Genomic DNA, 27,665 nt, shown 5'->3' with positions numbered 1-27,665 from the left:
CCCCATGACAGCAGATCCTTCACAGCATCGTCAAGAACTTATCGAGCGTCTTGATGCCCTGAGAAGAAACGAAAGTTTCTGTGATGTGACAGTTTCAGTAAAAGGCAAAGAGTTCAAAGCTCACAAACCTGTGCTAGCCGCAGCGAGCCCATTCTTCCTTTCACTTCTCGAAAGTGACATGAGAGAAAGCAACGAACAGTTGATCAAAATAGAGCTTGAAGAAGCTACTGCGACTGTCATGGAAGACGTGCTCAGGTACATTTACACTGGAAATGTTTCAGTTACCGAGGAGAGTAGCCATAATTTGATTGCAACTGCAGATTATCTACTTATGCCAGGCCTGAAAACAGCAGCGTGTGATTTCTTAAGAAAGAATTTGATACCCGACAACTGTCTTTACAACTATTACTTTGCTGACAAGTATCAGTGTACGGAGTTGAAGGAGTCATCCTGTGAAGTGATCAAAACAGATTTCAGTGTCGTTATGGAAACAGATGATTTTCTGAACCTTGATGTAAAGCAAGTCATGGAATGGGTGGCCAGTGATGATGTTGTTGTCAGAGCTGAAGAAGAAATTTTTCATGGAATTGTGAAGTGGGTTTCTCAAAACAAGATTGAAAGAGAAAAGGATTTTCCTGAGTTATTGCGTCAAGTCCGTCTGATGTCTATTTCACATGACTTCCTGTGTAACAGTTTGGTCAAGGAAGAGCTGGTAACAACTAACTTTGAGTGTGCTAAGCTTGTCTTGGATTCTCTTGGGTCGACTTTTAGCTCGAGTGATAATAGTTGTATCATGCTACCAAGAAAATGCCTGGAAGTGCTCCAAGGTGGAATTTTTGTTTGTGGTGGAAAAAAAGCCTTGTGTTACCTTCCACAAGAAAACAAGTGGTACAACTTTGCCAACATGACTTTGGAACATCAGCACCATGCTCCCATACAATACAGAGACAGAGTTTATGTTTTCAGTAAACAAAAAGTTGTGACTGGTCAGTCTCCAGTGGCAGAATACTACCTACCTTCCACTAACTCATGGGGAACAATTAGAACAAAGTTTGAGTATGAAGAGCAATTTTCTTCTGTATTTGTATTTAATGGTGACGTGACTTTGTATTTATTAACAAATACTGAAACTGTCCCTGAGAACACCATTTTTACATACCATCCAGACAAGAATGAATGGAAAATATATGGGAATGAAACTCTCAGTCGCTGGGGAGCATGTGGTGTTACTGATGGTCATCATATTTACATAATGGGTGGCACTGAGAAGGAAAATGAAGCGATTAATGGAATAACTAAAGTAGAAAAACTTGATCCAAGTGAAGGTAGCTGGGAGGAGGTTGCAGCTATGAATGAAGCGAGACATGATGCTTTTGGAGCAGCCATGAACGGAAAGATCTATGTAGCAGGCGGACTGCAAAAAAATGATGGGAATCTTAGAGCACTCAACACATGTGAGGTTTACAACCCATCAACTGATGAATGGCAGGTGATACCCAGTCTTACAGTGCCTCGTCACTCTGCAAGCATGGTGTGCTTTATGGGGGCTTTGTATGTCATTGGTGGTATGAAAGATAGCGGGAAATCAAGAGAGCTATCTGTGGAAATGTTTGATTCTGATGCAAATGAATGGAAGGAGAAATCAACCATACCTGTCAACCGTGAAACTCAAGAGGAGGTCCGAAAAAAAATTCACTACAAAGCTTGTTTTGCAATGATCCATAAAGAGGTCCTGGTAGAATTTGAGGTGTCTGAGGGCGAGTCTATCGGACACTCACGTGACTGGGCTCGAAGCCAGCTAGAAGACAGTGCCTAATAACAAAAGCAAGTCATAGTAAGGGCTATCGAAATTCGTAAGGAAAATTGGGGGTTTAGCATGCATTTTTTTTGGGATAATTAAGCAAGTACAATAATTGTTTTAAAAAGCAGTACTGCTACAAAGCAATGTGTGGTGGGTTTATATTTTCCAAATTAAAGCTTCATTTTCTCTGAAAAATGCATGCTAAAACCCCAATTTTCTTTTTGGATACCAAAAGCACTTATTGCTAAGTTCTGCTTTCTCCATATAGTTTAAACTGTGCAAAAATATTACTGTATTAGTACGCACCACCCATAGGAAACCAGAGTATCATGAGATGCGCAGAATGTTTTGTGCAGTAACAAAAGTAGGCACCGTCCTTAATTGTAAACGTTGCATTTTTAGGTTTCTTTTAGTAAATTTTACTGACTGTTTTAGCTTATTTCTTATAATTGGTTGGACCCAACAAATTTCAAAACAATTAGGGGAAGGCTATTAGCCTCCCGTAACTGCTTTTTGCTTGATCCAGCCATACCACTTGTGGAAAAATTCAGGTGAGGTAGGGAATTAGGCTTCACTGTTGCAGTCCTTTGTGTTTAGTTCGTAAGGCATGCTAATGATTTCTTTGTTTTCATAACCGTAGAAGGAACAAGGGTTTATTTGAAAGCGTGCATGCCTGTTGCGAGGAATTGTTGTAAAGCACAATGGTTTAATCAACCTGCGGGTAATGTGTATACAAGGCAATGTTTGTTTTTAAAGTGAATTTAAGAGGATTACCCGAAAAGACTGATCCCCAGACTGTGAACCCCTCTACCTGACCGGGCTCACTGTACAAACAGACTGGTCCGCGGCCCACCCCTACAGTCACTGACCCCGTCTATGGACCACCCTGAAAAGGAAAAAAAGAGATTTCATCCAAAACCAAAAGAACAAAAGCAATGGTCATCCATCACTGCATCAGGCCATGAAAGCGGTTGCTTTCTGACTAATTTCATGAAGCCTGAAGTGATGACAGTTTTGTGAACCTGTGGGAGAATGTGACTATTAAACAAAATGGTAGAGAAAAGTAAAGAACGGTTTTATTGTCCAGTTTTAAAACATAGCTTGCCTATTTGGTTTATTTTCTACAAGAAGAAAATAGTATTTTGCTATGTATAATTGAAGGGGTGCCTGGAAAAAAGCCCCAAGTGACTTCTGATAAATTAGTAGATTCTCCTTCCAAATTACCTTGTATTCGCTTGTGAAATACAAGGAGAATTTGACCTTACATCAAAAGTCCTTTAGGGCCTTGTTCCACGCACCCCTTCAATTATGTTGTGGTTCAAAATGTTTGTAGGTTAAAAAATTTTTAAACCAGTTTGATTTTTATGATTATGGTATAAATAATTTTATCGAATACTACACAAAGGAAAAAAAAAATCAGACTGGTCTGAAAAATTGTATTTAACCCCCGAAAAATGAAACCAGGTTGACAATGTGTATTAATCATGTGGCTGACCCTGAGCCAGAGCCAACTAAATTTATGAAATAGCATGTTTGAAATGCTGAACTTAAACTTCCTTTTTCTTCATTTTGTGGTGTGGTCTATAAATGATTCAGTAGGGGTACTCTGTGGACCAGTCTGCCCATGGATCAGTCTTTTCGAGTAACCCAGTGAGTGAATTGAAGGCCTTAAATAATTAATAATGCCAATCTAAACCAGTTGAGTTTATATAACATTATAATGCTTATGACTGACCACAGGGTACCCACTTGTTTCTTTTGTCTCTTGTGGTTTAGGGCAAAAGCAGATTCCCATAGAAGTGTGAAATCATTAATGCTGAAAAACTTGGTAGGCAGTTTTACTGTGGAGATTGTGTTTGATATTGCCAGAAGAAATCATGCATAAGAACCCAATTAATTGCCTGGATAATTTAGTGTGTATTAATTCCATTTAAGTTGTATATTTTTTTGTATCTTGCCTTTAGTTTTTGTCACTAGTTACTTATCATGTTATTAGTTTAATTAAATTATTCCTCAATATTTGCTCCTTTTATGTGCAAATAGTCGCAGCAGCCAACTGGAGAGCTCTGCAACTTTGGCTGCTGCACACTGATTTCAATAAAATATATTTTTTTAGTTATATAACCTGCATCTATTTTTCCTTTTTTTTTTCTTCCTCTTGTGTTTCTAGTCAAACAATTTAAAATAAAATGATCTAAATTATATCTTAATTGTTACTGTCCTAATGCACCCCTCTAATGGGTACCTTTCATAGAGCATGCAGTTTTTATTTGAGTGTTAAAACAATCTCGTACCCAGAGTCCTCAGGCTTTTTGGCCAGCGGTTGGTCGCCAGGAGAGACTCTGTGGAACTGGAATTTTATTTAATTTTTTTGGATTGGCTGCCCTGTTACGGCTTGCATTGTTTTACTGCAGAAATTCTGCAGTAATAAAATTCCAGTTCCCCAGAGTCTCTTCTGGCGACCAACCGCTGGCCAAAGAGCCTGAGGACTCTGGGTGGGAGATTGGTGTTAAAATTATAAATATCGTGTTTCGTTTTACTTTGCTACGCTCTGTGATTGGTTAGCAAAACTCCCGCCATTTTCTCTTCCAATGAGAAGAAAACCGCATTAACTGATCATGCCTTGCTTGATGCGTTTTCCCCGCATGTTATTTTAAACAAAAGGAACGCAGATCACCATTATTATAATTAGTGCGCAATTGATTTTTCCAAGTTTTGCTATTATATTGTTACATGATATTGTCTAATGCATCTAAGAAAATTATTGTAAATTCTCCAAACATTTTTTGCGGGATTTTGCTTTGTGTATTGGTCGTGGGGGTTGGTGGATTGGGAGGGGGGCAGTGGCTCTAAAACTTTTTGTGTAGGGGTGTGGCACTGGGACTCTGAAACCCTTACCCTAATCCTAACCAATCCAGTTTTGGTTATTTGAAATGGATGTCGGAGGGCTATATATGTTGCATGTAGTGACACTATCGTGGCTTTTAAACATGTCTTAAAGTATGCAGCTAATGCGCGACGTGGTGTGAACAGTTTATAAATAAATTTACCAAACTCGGTTATGGCTCACCACCAGCGGTACAAGTCACTAGGCAAATGTTTACGTTATTTTTTTCCTATCATTGATTCTGACAACTGCCAGATTTTCGGCTACCCATAACCATAAGCTTGAGGCTTTAAAATCTGATGACATGTATACCCTATAAAGGTATTTTGCAGCGGATTGACGTCTCTGTCTCTTATCCACAGTATGAGAGCATGATCCTCTAATAGGCAGGACCTACCCTTATATCAAATGAACGGGTGCCTAGAAAAATGCCCCATGTGACTTCTGATCAGTTGCTAGATTCCCCTTCCAAATTGCCTTGTATTCACTTGTGAAAGAAAAGGCGAATTTGATCTTACATCAAAAGTCACTTGGGGCCTTATTTCACACACCGCTTCAAATGATGGTTTTATCAAAAGAGATGACGAGGTATAATTTGGCCATCGTAAAGAAATTCGAGTGCTGACGTTTTGAGCGTTAACTATTCGGTCTGCCCCTCGTCTGACGAAGGGCTAATAGTTGATACGTCGATACTTTCGTTTACACCCCCTGATGAGTTCATACCGAAGTAGATCTTGGAGATTAAGGGTGTGTTCCAGTACGTAGGCAGCTTGGTCTGTTGTGTGTGGAGTTCCCTCCAGCAAATTTATAGGCATTTCTGTTGTTCTGCGTTCAGTCTCCTAGCACTTTGTGAGAAAATAACTGAACCATTCTTTGTGAGACGGTCAACTGACCTTTTCTTTTTTTTTTTGTAAAACCACTGATGGGGAGCATATGAAATTGTTAGGAACCGGAAGCATAAGGCCTTCGTATGCAAATGACATGAAGGTCACTTATGTTAACCTTGTCAGACTCTCGCTCATGCAAAATGTCAATAGTGCTTAGTGTTCCTTAGTTACAAATCGAGTACGTTTTATGCATGTATAAATTCTACAAGTGCAACTTTCCCTCCCCCCCCCCCGGGTATTAGTGGGGCATAATTGAACATTGTCCATCCCGAGGACTTATCGGATAAATCCTACTGTTCAGTATTCTGTCGGTGACCCTTAGTTCTGTGGATCTATCATCTCATTTATGTCCCCCACGGCCCTTCCCCCTCCTACGTAGTCAATCAGGAATTTATTATCTTTGTTAATCAGTGAACTTATCATCAGGAGAACCGAAGTAACTTGAGTAAGGGAAGGGGGCGGGGGGACACCGAAAAGCCGGATACTCAGGTTAGAAACGATTAAGTATATATTGTGAGGTGAAAGATCACCAGACCGTCAAATGCCCGGGTGTAGACTTATGCCCGACCCCCCGTTTCGGTTTCGGTGGGAATCGAATGCACGACCTTCAGATTTGAACGACGGTTGCCGACTACCGACTGAGCCACAAGGCCATTCTAACATACTCAAGAGTTTATTCTCTACTCATCATTTGCGTCATTAGCCGCTAGTGGTACAACATTCATTGGCACCTTTCACTTTCTTTCGTCGGTAGGTGTCGTCAGTGAAGAACTTCCACGATTTGCATGATCTTGCGTCTCTCGCGTAAACTAACTTAAAATAATACAAAATTATAAAGAGTCACTACATTATTAGGCGAAATTTCTCCCTTATAGGAGGAAGACGCACAAAAAGGTTTTCTTACAATTCTAGTATATTTCTGGTTGATACCGTAATGTAACGAAAAAAAAATTCCTTCAAATAATGAGTAACGGAAAGCAACAATTATTAGTGAAGGAAAAGCCTCCTATGTATGCCGCTTGTGAACCTGGTCGTTTTCGAGAAAAAATTCACCATTTTGCCTCAGTTGTGAATTGTGTATGGTTTTTATATTGAGCAGTGGAGCCACGCTTTAGGTGGAAGCTAGTGACTTGAAAACCGAGAATAAATTAATTGAAGCGAGGGGCATTCATTGATTTTGTGGGTATTAAGAGTGCCGATTTGAAACATGAATTTTTGTTGCCTTCCCTTTAGCCGCGACAGATCGCCATAGGTTTGTAAGGTCGGTTTGGACGCATCTTTATCATTTCTTGCAAGATCTCGTAGTTGCTGGAGGAAAGGGTCACCTAGTCAGCTGCTCTCTATTTCCCCAGTATATATCTTTCTGCATGATTTATGTATATGAAAAGCATTAAAAGTGAGTTTGATAGATCGCTCGGGTGCCCATGTTGTGAGCGCGTTTGGGATTAAAGGACAAGTCTTGCATGGTGCGTGGGGGCATTTCAAAAGTACCAGATAGTTCGTCGGATTCCATTACGCTTCTATTTCTAAAATTATCTATTATTAAATTCTCAGCCTCGAATATTGCATTTCTAGCGATCTGATTGGTTCACTAAATCTCGGTTATCAGCTCATATACCGTAGTTTGACCTTATATGGGAAACGAATGCCCCGGGTGTCGCTAAGCTAAATTTTTTTTCGGCGGGAAGCGAAAGATTCTTCGGAAAAATGTAGAAAAAAAAAAAAAAAAGAAAAGAAAGAAATACCAAACAATGCCATCTCAATATAACAGCAATAAAAGCCACAAAGTTCGGTATGACACTATTTAATGGTACGTATCTCTGAAGTTTCCTTTAAAATCTTCAAAATTGCAAGATTTTACGATTTTCTAGATCACATAACAACAACAATCACGACCGGTTACCTTCAAAAATTTCAGGATGGCTTGCAAATCCTGGCGGTAAGAGGTCAGTTAAAACCAATCGAAGAAATTTCTCAGGAAGAGCTTTATGCCTGTCTTTATGTTTTTACGCATTTACGAGGCCTTCAGGAAAAGTTCATCTATGAAATCCGTACGAGCGGCGGCCATAATGTTCGTTGTCGCTCGGCACCACTCAGCAAAACATTTGCACTAATGTGCATAGCTCTTACGCTTCTCAAATAAGCTTGAAGTTTAAAAACTTGCAGTGAATGCTTGTCTCAGTGAGGTTGTGCCTCGTACACTTGGACTTGCCTGAAGTGTTGTAAAATGCCTGCGAGGAATTCAGTTCAGCATGAAAAAAGCCGTCCTTGCAATGATCTCTTCCTTCGCTCGGCACGACACAGCAGAATATTTGCTCAAATGTGCACAACTATTACGCTTCTCGATGAGCTGGAACTTCAAAAGCACTCGAATGCTACTCTCAGAAAGGTTATAATTCGTACATTTAAACGTTTCTTGAATTTTAGATGTCCGACTGTGTCCGATTTTCTTCGCTTTCGATTTTTCATTCAACTCCGTTTGCAAAGAGCTGCGCGTGTCATGTGATCATTACGTTTCGCGCGCTTTGGTCGGAGGTTGCCTCAACATCCGGTCGTTTTAATTTCAAAGAATTTTTTTCTTAAAATATAAAAATTCAGTAAACATCCAAACGCGGAGAATTTAATAAAACAATTATTCCATTCGCGCTTGTTGGATATGAGATTAGTTATAGCCAACTCGGCGCTTCGCGCCTCATTGGCTATTTACCATCTCATATCCAACGTGCGCTCATGGAATAATTGTTAAATATATTCCTATCTCGTTTAAAAGTTCTATTGGTTTCAACCGTTCGTAAGCCAGTCTTAGTAGGTGTGTCTGTTTGTCCATTACTCAAAGAAATAACTAGTCAGTCAATAAAGACAGGCTGTCAGTTTATTGCTCAGGAATTCAATTCGAACATTGGCTGGTTGGATATTATTCATTCTTCAATGCTACAAAACTACCTCAGGGAGGTAAAGCTTTTTATCCTATTTCAATTGGGTCAGTCAGTCAGTCAGTCTTGAAAGCCAATTGACTTCAATGACAGCCGAAAACAGTTCATAAATTAACTCTCCATCTTTTTTGCATGATCTAGATGTATGCAAAACATTAAGTGATTTTGATAGATCGCTTGGGTACCCATATTGTTCATGCGTTCTGGATTTAAGGCTACTACAGGCTCATATACTTCGAAGCTTTTGACTTGATAGTGAATGCCATTGACATACGTTTTAACCAGCCAGGCTATGTCATGTATGAAGCATGTGCAACAATGCAGTCGTTTTTTACCAAAATTCTTAAATCTGAAGACTGCTCCACGGAGCTACAATTTCTTGAAACGAATTATGCTGATAACGCGTTGAAAGCCCAACTGGGAGTTTTTAAAGTTTCGATGAATGGTTGTGATAATTTTTTTATTACCTGTTTCGATGACAGTCTAGACAAAATGAAAGAGATAGACAGATAGAGATAGATAGTTTATTATCAAGAACCTTGCAGCCACAGGTTGAATTACGTTTGATTTACAATAAAATATATACTACAATAAAATACATGGCTAAGAAGAACTAATATAAAAGGACAAAAATATATAACTAAGAGAAAACAATATTACATCATTGCTTTATGGACATAGTGATAGATAAAACTATTTCGAGTACGAATGGTTTGGAGGCGCCGTGTAGTAGAAGAGTGCTGACTCCTTAAATTGATTTCGCACTCATTCTTGGGAGGCAGTAAGCTATACAGCTTGTGCGAGGAATTAGGCAGGATTAGAAAGAGGTACAGAAACCTCAGAAAAGCATGATAACTGAAGTTTTCACGATCTTCAAGCTTCTGCTGGTAGTCCCGCATTCATTTAGCATATTGCCTGGTTGGAAATTATTCATTCTTGAACGCTACGAAAGTACTCAGGGAGGTAAAACTCTAGCTTTTATCCTATTTTTATTCGGTCAGTCTGTCAGTCAGTCAGTCAGTCAGTCAGTCAGTCAGTCAGTCAGTTAGTCAGTCTTGAAAGCCAATTGACTTCAATGACAATCAAAAATAGTTAATAGAACTGATCTTTATTTCACCAGTGGATGTTTTAATGTACAGTTTTATACGAGGTTGGTTTCACTCTACTGAACCAAGATGTATCCCATGGCTTTGATCTTTATCACTTTGCTCCCTTGGTATCCATGATGTCCACACGTGTTGGAATCATCAGTGTATCCTCCAGTACCAAAGCCGATTCTGGAATCACAGCTTACACAATCCTTCTCGTTGTTTCCAAGGATACCAATCCTCGCTCTAGAAGAGCCATTTCCGGTACCGGAAGCATTGAACCCTTCTTTGTTGCAGTTGGGCTGCAAGGATGCCTGGGAACCAATCAGCGTCTTCCACGTGTTACGACCCAGTGACGTTGCACGGTATTTCCCGTCAGCGATCAGTGCCTAGAGTGAGTTGGCTTCCTTATTGATGACGAGGAACTTGATCTGCTGACCGATCTTCATACCGAGGCAGATCTTGGTGAAGGGTGTGTTCCAGTAGGTAGGCAGCTTGGTCTGTTGTGTGTCGAACCCAGACTTCCCTCCAGCAAGGTTATAGGAATTCTTGTTGCTCCAAAAAACAGCATCGTAATGGAAAGTTTTCTAGAATAGAAACAAGGAAAATTAGTCAAATGTCAGATTTTAGATATTTGTACAGCGTTTGTCAAGAATGAGGAGAACTGCAAACCTTTGAGCCGTCAATCTTCATGGCCAGCGTCCATCCTCCATCTCCGCATCCAAAGTTGCCCATGTGACAGTAAACAGGAATCTTCTGTGAACCAAACATCAGCGGATACACTTGGCTTTTGGTGGAACTGGAAAGGAAGAGAAACAGTGTACGTTAAAGTGGTAAGGAAGTGTTATCGTTAGCTTTTTGTTTTCTTGAATTGTTGGGGAGTCTCAGAATTTTGAAAATGGTGTCAAATATTCAAATCCGAACCTTTCCTTTGTCTCGCTTAGTTCGCGGAATGTACCCACCTGTGCTTTTCATACTGTTCCTTACATGACGAGGCAGGAACGGCTGTGAAAAAGGCAAAAACCCAGTTAGATGTAGTTTTAAAAAATATCACGATGAATACTGACATTGGACTTCTATTTGTCCCTCTGTTGATTGATACACGAGAGACGAAAAACACGAGGGAGGGAACTAAGGCGCGGACGCGCGCGATATTTTCCCACTCGCGTGATTTTCTTAAACTGCGCTTAGTAAAGAAACAGTAGCAATTTGAAACTTTCAAAAGGAAAGACGAGGAAAACACTGGAGACAAATCATTTACCTGGTGGCAGAGTAGATGAAGGTTTGTTGACCACTGCAATGAGACTTTCCAGTTTAGTTTGCAGCATTTTAATGGCGTCGTTTGCGTCCGAATCCTGAAGCAGGTTACACATCAGATTACAAACCATCATCTTGTCGTACGGTTTGGCGCAAGATTTGGAGGAGTTGTTGGCGCCATTCACGGTCAGGACGAGAAAAACTGCAAGGAAATAAACTTGGATATTCAAACGCATTTTGAGAACTTCAATGAACGGTTTTTGGCTGCTCAACAAAGATTGGAAGTCCTGCGGATTGCTGACTGTTATGACTAATAACACGTAGGCTGTACTTACTTAAGTTCAAGGTTTCAACTGAGAAGGTTGTGTTTACAATGCGGGAAGATTTTCTTGTTGCTTTCCCGTCCAATCAGCTTTGTCCAAGTTATTGTTATCTTAACTCGCCTCAGTACCTCTCGCTTTCATCAGCGAATTATTTACTCAAGTTTTATATCGCATACATCTTCCTCCATTCTCGTTGATTACCTTGCATAAAATGAGGAAAATTCGAGTGGAAGAAAGACCTTTATCGCGTAAAAAATAAGTAAAATAAAATAAAATGAAAATCAAGAGGTGCAATGTTGGATTTCTAATATCTAGATTTGTAGCGCCATAATACATAAAACGTTCCACGCCTAGAAGGACTATACAGCTGTAGTTTAATATATTTAACGCGGTTGGTATAGCTTGAAACAGCTAAGCGTATAACTAATTTACCCCTTGTCTGCTGAAGGGTTGTCCCCAGGGAACTGTGATATGATGCAGAACATAGCCTCGGATCACTGACCTTCCAATCTTCCTGACGAACGTTTGTTAAAAACTGCGACATGCGACTCGCTTTTGTATACTCAACCGCACCTCGATAAGCTCTAATCCTTATAGAATCCACAGTTTTAGTATAACAAAAACAACAACAATAAGCGGAACTTCTTGCACATCTGGAGTGCAGTAGAGGATAAACCTCGATGGGGACTGGTTCCTTCCCCACCGTCTTTATTAGTTCTTGTCTCTTCCTAGTTCCTTGAAAATTTCTGTGCTACTTCTTTTGGGGGTTAACAGCACTTCCTTGCTCTCGCCTTCCTCTTTTGGAATCATTCATTTGCGCCGTTTAATTTGGCTCGTTTCTATCATCGATTGTGTCGACAACCTCCTAGTCTCAGAGACAGTGCTTTGATTAAATTTTGTTAAAGCAAGTCGTGTTGGACCTTTGACTGTGTTTATTCTCGCAATATGATTTTCATGTCAGGGTGCTTTCATGTCCTAACTAAATGCCTTTTAAACAAAATTGTTCAATTCTTCTTGCAAAATGCTTTAGTCTTTTTGTTTCACAGTTACATGTTACTTATACAGATTGACTGAAATCACAACACTTTATTCAGCATTCGAGACGAATAATGCTATTAATTGTTATGCGTTGATTTCATGTTTACACACTTGCATTTGATCAAAAAGTCTAGGTATTACTAGAATTAAAATGCGTGCACTCGTTTAATTTATAACAATTTTAGGGAATAAAACAAAACGAAAACGCAACGACTATTTCGAAATGGTCTTTTGCAAGTTAATTTAGCTTAGCATATTTAATTCCTTGGACACATAGCACAATGTTTTGAGATGCAAATAACGGAACGGTCACTCATATTAACTTTTCAGTGTACGTCTCGCTGAAAACATGAATTCTCCTATCCTTTTTGCTGACATGTATTCAAGGCGTGGATTGTAAGGAGAAAATAAGCCTGCGTCAGAGCAGTCGTCTCCTTTCCGACAGCCGGTTGGAAACTCGTTTTCCCTTGAAGCATTCGTTCCGGCGCTACTTCTACCGCTTGAAGAGGAAACGACTGCTACGCAAGTTAAGAGAAAATGGACTTTGATTATTTCCGAGGAGACAAACGTGTCGGTTGTGTTCATGAGAAACAAAACTTCTGAATACAAACCATTGTATGACTGTCATTTGAAATATCGGAGTTGTTTAAAAGTTCTGCGTACCAAAACTGAATTCATATTGAATAAGACATTTGACAGCTCTTTATTGCCAAATTCAAATGTACGTATTACATTCTCTTTATGAGTTTATTTATACTCAACATTTTAGCTAGGATTTATTTTGAATTCTTTCCTTTCGTAGGTATCAGCTCAGTAATAAAAAGCCAGTGAATTCAGTTTTAATTGTTGGCCGTTTAATAGACGTACAAAAACCACTGGGATATCTCTTGTATAGATAGCACGAACGTTGCCCCGGACGCCTACTAAAAGTGGCCCTCTAACAGAGGTTTAATTTCCGGTAATCAATACTGAAATTGTTTTACGGAACCCTCACTTGAAAGAAAGTGTCCGATCAGTTAAACGAGAGCTTTGTCTGTAATTTTCAAAATGTCGCTGTTTAATTTGTGGCGGCTTGATCCCATGCTCAGTAAACTCCGAGCGTGAAACGTTCAGTTTTCGTTTCGACTTTAGAGGGCAACTGAAGTTGTGTTAGCAAGTGAAAATAAAAGAAGCCCCTTTTCCTCATCAGTTTACCTTTCTTTTCGTTGTTACTCCGTTGTGCGATTTTGGTTCGTTTCAACTGGTGTTAATGTTTCGATTATCTTCTCGTCTCGAAGGTCACGCTTTGTTTCAATTGTTTCAAATAAAAATCATTGATTTCTTATACAAGTCGCACACCGAGGTACCTCATATCTAGCCACGAACAACAGAACTTCTCAGTAATCTTAAGACCGAACATTGGAACAAACCCTGACACATCAGCTGTTCATTACATAACCGTGCCTTCGCGTGCCATGTTATAGCCTACTATAATTCATAGTTTTCACAAAAGCATCGTTCTATCGGCGCCGTAAATTTGACGGGATTTATAATTATTGTATTTCCTATCTTACTTCGATTTTCTGTTTCTTTTCCTTCGTCTTTCCTTACTTGTTCCGCCAAGGTTTCTTTGAGTGCACTCGCCGTTCGAACAGTTTCTTTATGGTGGCCATTTGCAGTGTGTTTATTTTCTTCAGGGCGTCACGCCAACTTAAGTACACGTGTCCTATTTTCTCTATAAAACGCATTTTGAAAAAAGTCGTCAGTTCCTCTTGCAAAATGGTTCAGTTTTTTCTTAAGACATATTTCTGTTATAGACTGACTAATCTGGTAAAACTTTCGACACCATTTGGTAGGAATAGCATTGTTATGTTTTGTTTAATTTGAAATTTCAAGTTTACAATCGCGTTAGATCACCATATCTTTAGTCATGAAAACCAATCATAGTTTTAAACAGTCGCCTGTTTTTCCTAATATTTTAACGTTACGGAAATGAAGCGAAACGATTCTTTTAAAACTCAAAACTCAAAATTCCTCCCGGAGGAGGCAAGTCTTTAATTTTTTGTAAATCAGTCAAGTTAGCATATTTAATTGCCGTAGGAATGAAGTTGATTAAAACTGATAGTGTCGAAATGCAAATTACAGAAATTTCACTCCACATCGATTTTTGACAGTTCCGGTCAAACGAGACGTCAATATTTTCGGGCAGTTCTTATGTAATTCTTTAAGTTTCTGTGACAACTATCTTGAAATATGTGACGAAAAGAATCTGGGGCCAAGACATGGCTGGCCATGGTAATAGCAGTTTCTGTACACAGATACACAAACAATTATAAAATGATTTTAAACGCTTGCAGATTATCCTACCGTACGGACGGTCCGTGTTTCGGAAATTGAAATGAACCGATCAAGGGTCGATCAAGTTTTCTTACGTCATTAATGCTTGCGATCGCCTGTGATTGGCTGTGAAAATACTACAAAAAGTCTTCGTTCAAGGCACAAGAAAATGTTTAGCATGATCAGAATCAAGGTAACATATTTGCTTGAGCAATCATTTTTAGATGTCGAATAAAAATGAATGAACTGAAAAAGGAGTGTGGTTTTTGAAGTTGTTCAATGAAAAATGGACTGTATAACAAAGAATAGAGTGTGTGCACGACGGCCATGTTGGAGGACCGAAACAATACAATGATTTTCCTTTGGGAAATGCATTCTATTTTTATGCAAATATCTTCTATTGTTTTAGTCCTCCAACATGGCCGCCGTGCACACACTCTATACCAACACATGCCCAGACGTGTTGGAGTCATCACTGTACCCTCCAGTAAAAAAAAACCCTATTCTGGAATCACAGGATGTGCAGTCCGTCTCGTTGTTTCCAAAGATGGTGATCCTCGCTTTGGAAAAGCTCTCAGTGCTACTGTCAGCATTGAACCCTTCTTTGTTACAGTTGGTTTGCAAGAAGGCTCGAGAACCAATCAGCGTCTTCCACGAGTTACGACCCAGTGACGTTGCACGGTATTTCCCGTCAGCAATCAGTGCGTGCAGTGAGTTGGCCTGCTTATTGATGACGAGGAACTTGATCTGCTTACTGATCTTCATACTGAGGCAGATCTTGGAGAAGGATGTGTTCCAGTAGGTAGGCAGCTTGGTTTGTTGTGTGTGGAGTACCCTCCTGCAAGGCTATAGATATTTTTGTTGTTCTGTTTAAAGTTTCAGGTTCACTAAGTCGCGTTACGTTAGTCTACAGCACTTTGCTAGTAGTATCCACTACCTGATTTGAGAAAAGAACTAAACCATTCTTTGTGAGGTAGTCGATCTAACTATTTGTTTCGCAAAACCACTGATTGGTAGCATATTAAATTGTTAAGAACGAAGAATAAAGCTTTGTAATGCAATTGACTCTCGCTCAAAACATCATTTGTTTTTAGTGCCCCCTTTTACAAATCGAGTACGTTTTATGCATCTATCAATTCTAGCAGTGTAACCCACCCCCTCCCCTCCGGGGATTTAGTGGGGCATCTTTGAACATTGTCCGTTCCGAGGACTTCTCGGGTTAATCCTATTGTTCAGTATTCTTGCAGTGACCCTTCGTTCTGTTGGTCTAGAGTCAATCAGGAATTCATTATCTTTGTCAATGAACTTATCATCAGGAGAAACGAAGTAACTTGAGTATCAGCCCTTCCGTAGGGAAGGGGGAAGGGGACATTGGAAAGCCTGATACTCAGGTTAGAAACGATTAAGTATCTTGAGGTGAAAAATCACCAGACCGTCAAATGCCCGGGGATAGACTAATGCTCGACCCTCAGTTTGGGTTTCGGTGGGAATCGAGTGCACGACCTCCAGACTTGAACAACGGTTGCCGGCTACCGACTGAGCTACAAGGCCATTCTAACATACTCTGATCCAACATTTTTGTAACTAGTGCTAGCGACACAACTTTCCTTTGTACACTTCTCATTCTTACTTAGGGGAAAATATATAAGGTCCGTCAGTCTAACAAGACTGTTATGGAGTCGTGCTCTGAATCTAATGCAGCATCGGGTGTGGCTAAACGAGCCAATTCGGGAGTGGCAGTCCTTCCTGCACTGAGTGCAACTCAAAACTGATGCTGGTCTCTCTGACTGGTTCGGGGCCTTTCTCTTCAGTATCTTTGCCTTGTCCTGTTGGACAAACATCTCTTCAAACTTGGAGAGGCCCATTTGTACCATCTGTCACAAGGCTGACTAAGGCTTCCCATGTGTTCAGGTCAATACACATGGCCCTCAAGTCTCTCTTGCAGATGTCTTTGTAGCGTATTTGAGGTCTTCCTGTGGGACGTTTTCCTTGTACCATTACAGGTACAGTAATGCACTTTTCAAATGAAGACAGTAAAGTTCAGAAAGAAACACCAAATTTTCATATTAACTAGTATCTTATTCTCTCAATGGAAATCTGTTTTTACATTTTCTACATTTTCCTCTATGCAACCTGCATTTTTCAACCTTTCCTGGAAACCTCGTAGCTTGTGGCATGTACGTATATATAAGAAAGGTAAAATTAAAGAACAACGCCCCACAAATCTGTCTGCTGACTCTTGGTGAACGGTGGACCTGCAGTTTGCTGACAGGTCTATTAGGGAGTTGTTCTTCAATTTTGCTTAGTATAAGCCTAAAAAATTTTGGAATTGAATGGGATTTAAATGCATGACCTCTGCATATAATCGGTGGAGTGCTCTACCAACTGAGCTATCAAGCCAAATGAGAGCTGGTCAAAACTCTAAACAAACTGAAAGCAAAGTGAAACAATGAGAAAAATAATAAAATACAGACGCCCCAGTTAGGAGAAAGGTTATGCAAATTTGAAAAGCTTTCTTGAAACTGTCACATGTCTGATGCATGAAACTTTGCGTTTAATTAATGAAACTGATACCGTATCTGCAGGTAGTTCCATTTCTTAGATTCAATTTCAATTTTCATTCTTCATTCAAACGGCAGATTATTGAAAAAAAATTACAATGTACATTTAATAAATCAATATTACAATAATCAACTCTTGGCTGAAATGTTTGACCTTGCTTCATTATACATTTTAGTGAGGACAAGCCAAGCTTGCAAATTGAAGACTAATAAAAATAATTAACATGGTCATAACTCAAACAATAAAATTTATTGTGTATTATATTTAATATAATACCCACTAGATGTGGCAAGTGTTACCCCACTGTCCCATGGGATTGCATCAGTCTGGGGAAAAGATTACCAGGACACAAAAATTATATTTCTTGTAAGTTTAACAGAGGAAAAAATTAAATGTAATTGGAATGTGGAAAAACATCCCACTAAACTTTGAAATTATCTATTTCCCATTCTTTGTGAATAATTATTGCAGTAGTTCCTGTTTTAGTCTTTTTCAGGTTCCATAAGTCATTATGTACCTACTGCAATGGCGAAACTCAAACGTATGTCCCACGTTTGTTTCAAGATAAGCAAGGAACCAAGTAATCAATCAATTACCTTATTTTTATACACGATTGGCAATTAAAGTATAAAATTGTGCTTGAGAGGTTGTGTGTAGCTAACACTAAAATTACGTAAAAGTACATGTTACTTACAGTATAATGACTTAAAACCTACATACATCTGTAAATTAAAAGATTGTCTTATGACAAATTCAAAATCAAAATTGCAACTAATCGAATTAAGAATCTGATGTAATAGGCCTTGGTGGAGATTGGACACACCAAAGCTTAATTAAAGTTCCTTTAGTGGAATATCCCTCTTTACCTTTAAAAATGCATCTTTGTTTTTTCGTTACTGAGCTTGAAGTTTACCTTTTTTCTTCTTGGGTGTAGCTTTGGTTTTTTGAGAATCAGAGGCTTACTTTTGTATGTATGTATGTATGTATGTATGTATGTATGTATGTATGTATGTATGTATGTATGTATGTATGTATGTGTGTATGTATGTATGTATGTATGTATGTATGTATGTATGTATGTATGTATGTACGTACGTAGGTCTATGTATGAAATGTTTTGTTATTGTTCAATAGGTAATAAGCTTCTTTAACGTGTCTCTGTGAATTGTTGCAAAACAAAATTGTAGTGATACATTTTCTTCACTTGCTACATAGATCTTCCAATTCATGGCTGCTCCAAAAGCATTATATGCCTTGCTTCATTCATGGCTACAACATCTTCCACACTACTTTCCTGGAGATTTAACTTTTTTACTGTTGTGGATCCATAATCTGTTAAAGAAGAAGACCCCCTTATGATGTAGACAAATTGCCTGTTGAAAGTAATGTAACAACACCCATGCTGATAATAGGGGAGGTCTAGGAAATCCCAGTCATTCTTGCAAGGATTGTAAACAAACATCGATTCACTAAAAGATCCTACTGCATAAATGCTGCCATTCATTACAGATAAGCTTGAAAACCACTCAATGTCCTCTTCACTTTCAACATCAAGAAGAATAGTGGTCTGAACTGTTCCCCAGGTCTTGGTAGAAGGCATGTAGTATTCTAATACACGTAATTTGCCAGGTCCTGCATGTTGATTATCAAAAATGTAAATCTTATCCTGCATTGTATAATGGCATGACCTCCATGCTCCAGTACCATGTCTGCCAACTGGTACCACTTGTTGTGCTGTGGTAGATAACATAAGGCCTTTCTCCCACCACAAACAAAAATCACATCCGCATGTGTCTCAAGGCATTTCCTTGGTGACTTTGAAACCTGTTCTGTGACAGAGAATGCGACAATTTCTTTCATGCTTGCCAACACAAAATTTAAACACTCATTGTTAGCTGTTTTCAGCTCTTCATTAATAAGTTCATTGAATATAAGTTCATGTGACATGGAATGCAGGCGAACTTGACGCAATAGTTCAAATTGATTTCTCTTTCACTGTTTTTGTGACACACCCACTTCAAAATTCCCTGAAAAATTTCTTCTTCAGCTCTGAAAATGACATCTTCACATCGCATGACTTGCTTTACATCAAGATTCAGAAAATCATCTGTTTCCATGACAACACTAAAATGCGAGTTGATTGTCTCATGGGATTTTTCCTTGAGTTCTTGGCACTGATACTTGTCAGCAAAGTAATAGCTGAATATGGCTGTGTATAAAAGTGGGACGGGGACAAGGGGACGGGGACATTGGGACGCGTGTGTGGGGACTTGGGACTTGGAGACGCGAGGGGAGGGACGTGGGGACATCTGGTATGGGACGCGGGACGTATGGGACGCGGGGACGCGGGGACGTGTGGGACGGGGACGCGGGGACGTCGAATGTAGGGGACGCGGGAGGTAAAGTCGGAGGTAAACGCGATATCTCTTTCTTCGTGAAACTGTGTTATTTAACCACATCGGACTCCTTATGATGTTTACACAAAATATTTCTTCATATAGGAGTAGGCGCACTGACTATCTTGATTAGGGTTTAGCACTGTTAGCAAGCATTTACTGTTAGATTTGCCACTAAAAATATGTCAAACAAAATAGAATATTGTTTCAATAGTTGAATCCCCCGTGGTTTAGAGGCACATGCAATAGATTTCGGAGCTAGCACTCCGGGGTTGGAAGTTCGCTTATGCCACAAGTAATCTAGTTTCCTTTTTTATTTATTTGGAATCGAAAATAAATTTTGGCGACCGCTACCCACCCTACCCTGCTTAAGGCTCCAATTTTCTATCAGCAAGAAGACCAGGACAGCGGTTTCACTTTCTTCAATGCAGGGGGTCTTGGCCGAGTCTTCGTTTCGTAAACAGGCATGGAGGATCGAGGATTTCCACGGTAAGTTTCTACTGCTTTTGCTGTGATCATCACGCAACCCTTGCACATCCCTGACTATAATATACAGAAGTTTTAGGTTCAGAGATGTCTTCGGCTAAACTGAGCGTTATAACGTACGCAGATTTTGGAAAAGATATCTCGATATTTCACCACGTTGTGCATTGGTTTGCTCGATTAAAAGCGGCGTTTAATTCTTTCGCAGAAGGGAAATAACGACATCCAGTTCACTGTTTGGCGAGCGCGATCACTTCTCGCTTTACAACTCACTGCCACTTCTTATTTTAAGGGCCGTAAAGCATTATAGGAGATTCGTACATAACCGACTTGCCCATGGGTGAATGAAAGTGTAACACAGAGGGTGGACGACCTGTGGCAGAAGCCGTGTCAGTCATTGAAAATATCCGATAAGCCATGGAAAAAAGCATTTTCATGTCACTATTAATCAAAGCGGGTTTTCTCTAAAAGTATTCAAGGTTTGTCTGAGGAGGCCAGAATGAAAAAAAAAGAGTCAGCGAGTACCACGTTGTGAACGGAAGGCAAAATAAACTCATTATTTTAATTTATGAAAACTTCACTTACATAATAAAGAATGTTTACATATTGACAAAACTGTCTACACCCAGAGGAAATCAATCTAACAAATTGCAAAACTGTTTTTCTGGTTAGCTAAGTCACTTTGCAACGAGACAGTTCAGTCAAATAACATGAACGTGAACAGCATGCTTTAATTTGTAAACACGTAATTCGGCTTATTGACCTTCTAATATTTGGTTGCTTTGTACGTTTATCTGGCCGCAAACTAAACTGCCAAGTAACTCTTTTACAAACATCTTTTCACTTACTTTTGCAATTGTGTAATCTGAAGAGTTGTAACACTGAACTACCGCTGTAATAGCAAAAGGAACTTAGGACACTAGTTGCAATAAAACTGTAACGAGGAATGACTTGGTAACAAGCCATGAAAGGTATCCTCCGACTAGTTTTGCCTCGCGTATCCCTAATTTCATAACAAATTGTAAGCAAATTATTATAATCTTTGTCTCATTTTCAATAACTTGGAATGAGTGCAACCATTGTCGTAGAAATGTAAATAGAATATGAACGACGTTACAACGCTAGTGCTCACTGCATAGTCAACAAAATTTCACTTTATAACTTACAGTTGATGGAGGCCAAAAATCCCCTATTGATTGAGAAGCAACCGCATGGTATGCATCGCACCTAATGCAAACAATTACTCTGAAACTTGTTAAAAAGGGCAGGTATCGCCTCAAAATGAAAACACAAACCAGTACTTAGTAATAATAGTTTTAAATCTTAACTACATGCTCTGTTTGCTGACGTTCAACGCTTTTACTCGTAAGTAGTGTTTCCGGCATGGAACGTTTTACAGTGTTGTTCATTTATAGTGAAATGTTCAACTGCTGAAAGAGGAAATCTTTATGCTCCTTGTTCAGGCGTTGCTTGACAATGGGATGAATGTCTAATTGTGCTCCGTCAAAGGTAGCGCTACTGATGCTGTTTCCTTTCTGAACGCAAGAAATATTTACATGAAAATAGACAGCCTGTTCCTTTCCAACTCTCAAGATCCCTGTATTTATCTATCTTTCCAGGGACGGTGTTCTTTGTGTGTAATGGCGACGTCATGCGGAGGAGGAAAGAGTCCACCATCGGCCTTTCGAGCGAATTTGATTCCACATCCTGTACAAGTTGTCACTCGGGGATGATCAGACAGGAACACAAGAGAATACGAATTGATGTCCTCACGATGCCCTTCGTCTGTCTCTGCTAGACTTTCTTGCAAGACTTCGTGTTCTCCATTTCTTCGAACAATCTTCATTTTCACGGGCTGGCGATTCTGAGATGGAGTTTGCACTCTGTCTACATGTTCAACGATGAAGTTCTCTTTCTCCTTGGTCTTCTTCGCTCTTCTTCGTTGATGTGGCTTTTTACCAGCACTGCCAACATCCAGCCCATAAGTACACATTTTTGTCACACTTGTCTGTACACCAGTTTTCTTGTGCCATGTTACGAAATCTACGAGTTTGCCCTTGAATTCTGCTGCCGCCAGTGTGTGAGCACAAAGACTGGAATGGTTGTATGCGGGACAGTCATCATCGCAACAGAATTTACCATTTTTGCATTGCCTTATAACATGCGGTTTCGCTGATGTATCCGATGCTACCAATAGAGTATCGTCTTCCCCAAAGCCATGTCTAACTTTATTCATTCGCAAGAGCCTCTGGGCCTTAGAGAATTGATGGGATAAAATGCTTTCTGGGATACCAGAGATGCCGGACTGTGTATGTGATATGGAGAGTGTGGAAAGCGTTTGTGACATGGGACCACTTTCTTTGGCTCTTCTGGTGTACGCTCTTCTGTCCGTAGGATTCATCTTTCTCCACTTTTCTGGGGATATCTTCAGGTGCTTATATTCATCTGAGAGTCTGCATTCCCCCTGGTCAATTATTGCTCCTTCCAGCAACGAATCTTGTTCCTTCACAAGTTCATGGCTCTTTTCAATAAGCGTTACGAGGTTCACACGTTTGTGGTCCGTCTTGAGCTTTAACAGGTGGTTTTCTGCTTCATTGTCGTTTATTGTGTATAGGGAATCCCCAAGTCCCGCCTTTTGTCGCATGGGTTTCAGCATCGATGCGTTGATCGTGTCAGCAACATTTTTGACAAACCAGTCGTAGAATGTGGGAGTTTGGTATGTGATTTCCCATTCTCGAGCATTCCAAACATCCTCCAGCGAGCACAGTTTTGCATAAAAGTCATCCGAATCATCGGAATCCACAATTCCGTGATACGAGATAGCTGCTGCATTATGACCAAATATGTCGTCGAGAAATTCATTTTGGTAACGCCCATTGATGCCTATACTGGAGAGTTTCATTTCAATGTTTTTACGCAGGTGGATAAAACAACGATGATGGTCAGCCACAGGGAACTCTTCATTGAATGCATTTGACAAAGCACGTTCGCCATCAGTGCCGAAGGCTTGAAGAGACACGGTGTTTGGATTGAATCGCTTAACTGATGAGGCTAAATATCGGTACGTTTGTTCCGTTTTGCTCTGATGAACAAGCATGGGACCAAGGAAAACAGGTGATTTACCTGTGGTTAAGTTAACAATTTTGCGGCACCTGTAGGTCGTTGGAGTCACGCTAAAATTGCCAAGATTGAATGTTGGATCAATACCAAGAATTGAAAAATCGTCTTCCTGACAACAGTACAGCTCGATATCTTTTAGCTGCCTGTCAGTGGCAAGGAAGGCCATAGGCTCTGGTGCACCAACTACCTCTCTGACATGACCATCTTTAGTTTTGCACTTTTCCATAGCTTCAAGCAAGATATCTCTACTGGAACTAGCTGACGGCATAAAGGATGCCGAAGTAGACGATAATACGTTCTGCACCTGCCTGGAATTTCGCGGCAGATCACTTTTAGAGCGGCAAAACTCCAATCCCCCCTTCTGACGTACAGCTTCGAAAAAGACCTCTCGGGCTTGGCAGCTTCTGGATATTTCTTTCAGCTGTTCGAATGTGCTTGGTTTCGTTCGAACATAAGGCTCTGTGTTGTTTTTTGAATTTCCATGTTCCTTAAGGTTCAAAAGGGTTTCTTCACCTTCAAAGTAATACTGAAGCAATGCCAGTCGGTGCCTTCTCGACTTGCTATCGTACACGAAAGACATCCGCTTCCGATATTGTGCCTCCTTGTCGTGGTGAGGATACTGTTTAACCACCATGATGTAATCAGCGTCTGTTCTTTTCTGCCTTGTCACTTGAACATCCAGGATATGGCCACTTTTGTTTCTCTCAACAGCAATATAGCTTTTCGGGGAGCCAATATGGACCCACTTGCCAAGATCGTCCGCCCGCACATCTTGAGGGTGGGGGAGAGCATCTAAATCTATTACAAACGAAGCATTCTCCATCACCTGAAGGGGGACTTCAGTGCAACATGGTTCTTTCACTCTCAGCAGAATGTCTACACTCTCTTTACTGGAATATGGTGATTGTCTGCCTTTCTCGTAATAAGGAAGGCGGCTGTCGTCTTCGTAATACTTCTTGAATTCCTAAAAAAAAAACATTGTTTCATAAGACATTCTATAAAACAGCACCTTCATGTTTAATTAACCCATTGCTATTTTGGGATGATTCGTTAATCACCAACTGACGATTCTAAAAGTCGGAAAACTGTTACAGTGGTTGGTCTCGCTACAACTTTGATGGAACAAGGAACGATAAAAATGACTTAAACTGCGTGCGCTAAGAACAATCATGGAACCTCAGTGGCTCATTTGGGTAATATAAACTATGTAGAGTAGCTTGATCTTGAAAATTACTTCCTTAAACAGTCATTTTCATGTATAACGTCGCTTTTGAGGGAAGAAAAAGTACTGTAAAACGGCGTTTTTCTACGGTTGTAGCTTATTTAGAAAATTGTCACTTTAAAATTGAAACCACTGACTGTCATCATAAAAATGTTTGGACTGTAGTTCATGATTATCTCGCGAATGAACTGACTGGAGAACGAACGGTTTGTATATTAGCTGGAGAATCACCCTAAAATGTCAGTACTTATTAGATACCGTATAAGTTATCATTATGTGTCACTCAATGTACCTGCTGACTATCCTCAGAGTCCTCCTCTTCCTCACTCGTGTCGATTATCTCGATTGCTCGCCTTACAAACGCGATTTCCTCCCGCACAACCGTTTTGCTGTATATATAAAAATAATAATAATAAAAGGAAATTAACCAACTCTTGCATCATCCAAAAACGTTCACCACTGGAAAGGGCGCCTTGAAAGAAAAGTGATTTGTGATTTGTCGAAAAGTAACGAAGATATAGCTCCTCGAAGTCGCGAAACTTTTCAGACGTTTGTATGGTGGGGACAAGTTTACAAACGTCTATAAATTTTTGCAACTTTGCCAATGTTACCAATTTGAAGGCGCTCTGTCCAGTGGTGTCAAAGGAATTTCACTAACTGGTCCATGTCAAATGTTGAAAAAACCGTGGAGGGGTCTATTAGCATCCCCCAAATTTGCATATCCAAGAATTACCAGCTGCTTAATTACTTTTAAAACCTACCTCTTAATTTTCTTAGCATTTGGGGAATTGACAGGGCTGCTATCCGCCTAAATAAAATCAAAGGTTAAAAATTAATACAAAAATCAACATCACCCAAATTTAACCTGGACTGATGTGTAAGATTTTTAATTTGCGTTAATCTTCAATGGTTGTGGAAGGACACGTTGTTAATCCATTACTAGGCAGATCACATGATGAATTTATAGTTGAGATTTTAGCAACCTCTCGTTCCCATGGTAAAGCCTGAGCTGGTCAAACAAGCAAAACATCTCCTTTATTTAAAATGTATTCAAAATTCAGTTGGGGTTTTAAGTCGGACAATAAATCTTCTCTATTACAAAAGATTGCCCTGGCGTACTAGTTATTATTGATACGAAGAAAATAAAAAAGGGTTGTCGTGACTATAATGTAGCTTGTTTTTGCACTTAATAACGAAACTACTACTGACAGGACAAAAAACCTTTAATATAGTAAAAGAACGTACCGTATCAAAGACTTCCTCCTGACTTTGTTTGAAAACACTATAGAGAAAAAATGAAAATAGCAGTGTTAACGAAAACTTGAAATCAGAATTGCTGTGCAACCTCATGACCCTATTTCAATGAAAATATCATGTTACTTTAATCTAGAAACATTAGCAAAGAAGCCAAGTTGGCAGTGAACAGCCACGCAAAGTGACAATGCATTCTTTCTATACATGTAAAATACTGTAGTAACATTAAGGCTTTTTTATACATGCAAAACAACTGAAAATAATCGTGACGAAGCACACCTTCTACTCCGCTTGCAAACTCTAGCATCTTCTGTATCTTCGTCCGATAAGTAGTTCAAATCTGAACAATCTGGCGACCAAAAATGCAAATCGTTAAACTAAGTATTGCCTATAGTATCCTTCAAGCTCAAAATTTACAAGATTCAAACAAGGATGTGTTAGGATTTTAGTGATAATCGAGACAAACGCAAGATAGCCTTACCTTGGAAATCCTCCATGACGATAAACGTGACGAAGAACCCCCAGCGTTGAATAAAGTGAGACCGCTGTCCAAGTCTCCTTGCTGGAATATTGGGACCATAAGGAGGGTAGGGTGGGTTGTGAAGAAAGAGGTATCGCATTTACCTTCGACTTAAACAATAAACATTAACGTCCCCACGTCCCCCGGGTCCCTATATTTGACGTCCCCGCGTCCCCGTCCCCGTCCCCGTCCCATACGTCCCCGCGTCCCATGCTTGATGTCCCCACGTCCCTCCCCACGCGTCCCCAGGTCCCAAGTCCCCACACACGCGTCCCAATGTCCCCGTCCCCTTGTCCCCGTCCCACTTTTATACACAGCCGCTGAATATGCAGTTCTCGGGTGTCACATTCTTTTTTAAGAAATCACAAGCTGCTGTTTTTAACCCTGGTAGAAGAAGATAATCTGCAGTTGCAATCAAATTATGGCCACTTTCCTCGGTAACTGAAACATTTCCAGTGTCGACCAGTGTAAATGTACCTTAGCACGTCTTCCTTGACAGCCGCAGTAGCTTCTTCAAGCTCTATTCTGATCAACTGTTCGTTGCTTTCTCTCATGTCACTTTCGAGAAGTGAGAGGAAGAACAGGCTTGCTACGGCTAGCTAGCACAGGTTTGTGAGCTTTGAACTCTTTGCCTTTTACTGAAACTCTCACATCACAGAAGCTTTCGTTTCTTGTCAGGGCATCAAGACGCTCGATAAGTTCTTGACGATGCTGTGAAGGATCTGCTGTCATGGGCTGAGCCACGGCAGCGGCCATGTTGGGGGATTCGAAGACGACTGATAGAAGACTGGGCCGCAAGAGAATTGGACGGGACCACAGAATAAAGAATTTTGAAACGAGGAATGAGGAAACTGGCCCTAAACACCACTTCTTTCCTCGCGTCTGTGACGGCGAAGTTTATTGGAGCAATACTTGATGTCTTTCTGGCCGTTTTCTCCGATTCACAGGATTGTGCGGTATCCACTATGAGGCCTCTGCAAGCGAGGAAATGTCATTCTCCCAACACTTTTATCGCAACGTTTTTCAGTTGGGAAAAGCGAAATAAAAAAGAGTTGAAACAGTTTTTGCCTTGATAAATATCACTGAAAGAAATGGGGTAAATGTTTGCTGCCCAAAACGCCCGACTCAAAACTGAAAGCAACGCACCAACAAAGTAACCTCCCACGCAGTCGTTTTTAGGGGACTTGCCGTCGGACTTGCCTAAAAACGACTGCGTGGGAGGCTACCAACAAAGAGGTTCGAATAGTGCATTAAGTTTAAACTGATGCATTTGTATATATAATCGCATGAGGCCACGTAGAATTAAGGATTAATTTTCACTTGTATTTTCAAAGTTTTCGCAAATTGCTCGAGTCGCGCAGCGACATAGAGGGCAAAATTTTCTTCAAACTATCAAGGCGCTTCGTAAACTAGTAAAACAGTCAGTCCCGGCCTGGAGTAAAAACACTCACCCGTGAGCAAAACAAACAAACAATTGCCCAGTCTCTTAACTTACAAATCAGACAAAACGAGAAAAGTTGATTATTATAACATGTAGTTAAGAGAAAATACAAGTTTAATTCATGAGCAAACTAACGA

At 40.0% G+C, this 27,665-nt stretch overlaps 2 protein-coding genes, 1 long non-coding RNA gene and 2 pseudogenes across 4 annotated transcripts in view; 1 reads left to right on the top strand and 4 right to left on the bottom strand.

The window, feature by feature from the left end:
• The window catches only part of LOC146467144 (kelch-like protein 7), a 1,838-nt gene extending 22 nt beyond the window's left edge, over positions 1-1,816 (top strand). The window contains exon 1 of the mRNA XM_085125998.1: positions 1-1,816. This exon is cut by the window's left edge and continues 22 nt beyond it. Within this exon, the coding sequence (XP_084982124.1) occupies positions 1-1,816 (1,816 nt within the window).
• Positions 1-27,665, bottom strand: part of LOC146467139 (uncharacterized) — a 76,876-nt gene that overhangs the window by 36,443 nt on the left and 12,768 nt on the right. The gene's annotated exons all lie outside the window — the stretch shown is intronic.
• LOC146467143 (putative skeletal organic matrix protein 5) lies at positions 9,600-11,590 on the bottom strand (annotated as a pseudogene). Its single transcript, XR_014867755.1, has 4 exons — positions 10,858-11,590; positions 10,559-10,601; positions 10,269-10,395; positions 9,600-10,183 (listed from the first exon to the last, which is right to left on the bottom strand). The product of XR_014867755.1 is annotated as a putative skeletal organic matrix protein 5 (transcript).
• Positions 18,220-26,843, bottom strand: LOC146467141 (kelch-like protein 12; annotated as a pseudogene).
• On the bottom strand, positions 21,575-26,064 carry LOC146467142 (uncharacterized). The gene is made up of 6 exons (XM_085125996.1): positions 26,049-26,064; positions 25,847-25,916; positions 25,559-25,595; positions 25,075-25,121; positions 24,606-24,702; positions 21,575-24,055 (listed from the first exon to the last, which is right to left on the bottom strand). Exons 1-6 carry the CDS (start codon positions 26,062-26,064, stop codon positions 21,575-21,577), a joined length of 2,748 nt encoding a protein of 915 aa, XP_084982122.1.

The sequence above is a fragment of the Pavona decussata genome, unplaced genomic scaffold (genome assembly GCF_977016875.1).
Source record: "Pavona decussata unplaced genomic scaffold, jaPavDecu1.1 SCAFFOLD_137, whole genome shotgun sequence".
Classification (NCBI taxonomy): domain Eukaryota; kingdom Metazoa; phylum Cnidaria; class Anthozoa; order Scleractinia; family Agariciidae; genus Pavona; species Pavona decussata.
The sequence above is the reverse complement of the archived record's forward strand: the minus strand, read 5'-3'. Positions and strand labels throughout refer to the sequence as shown.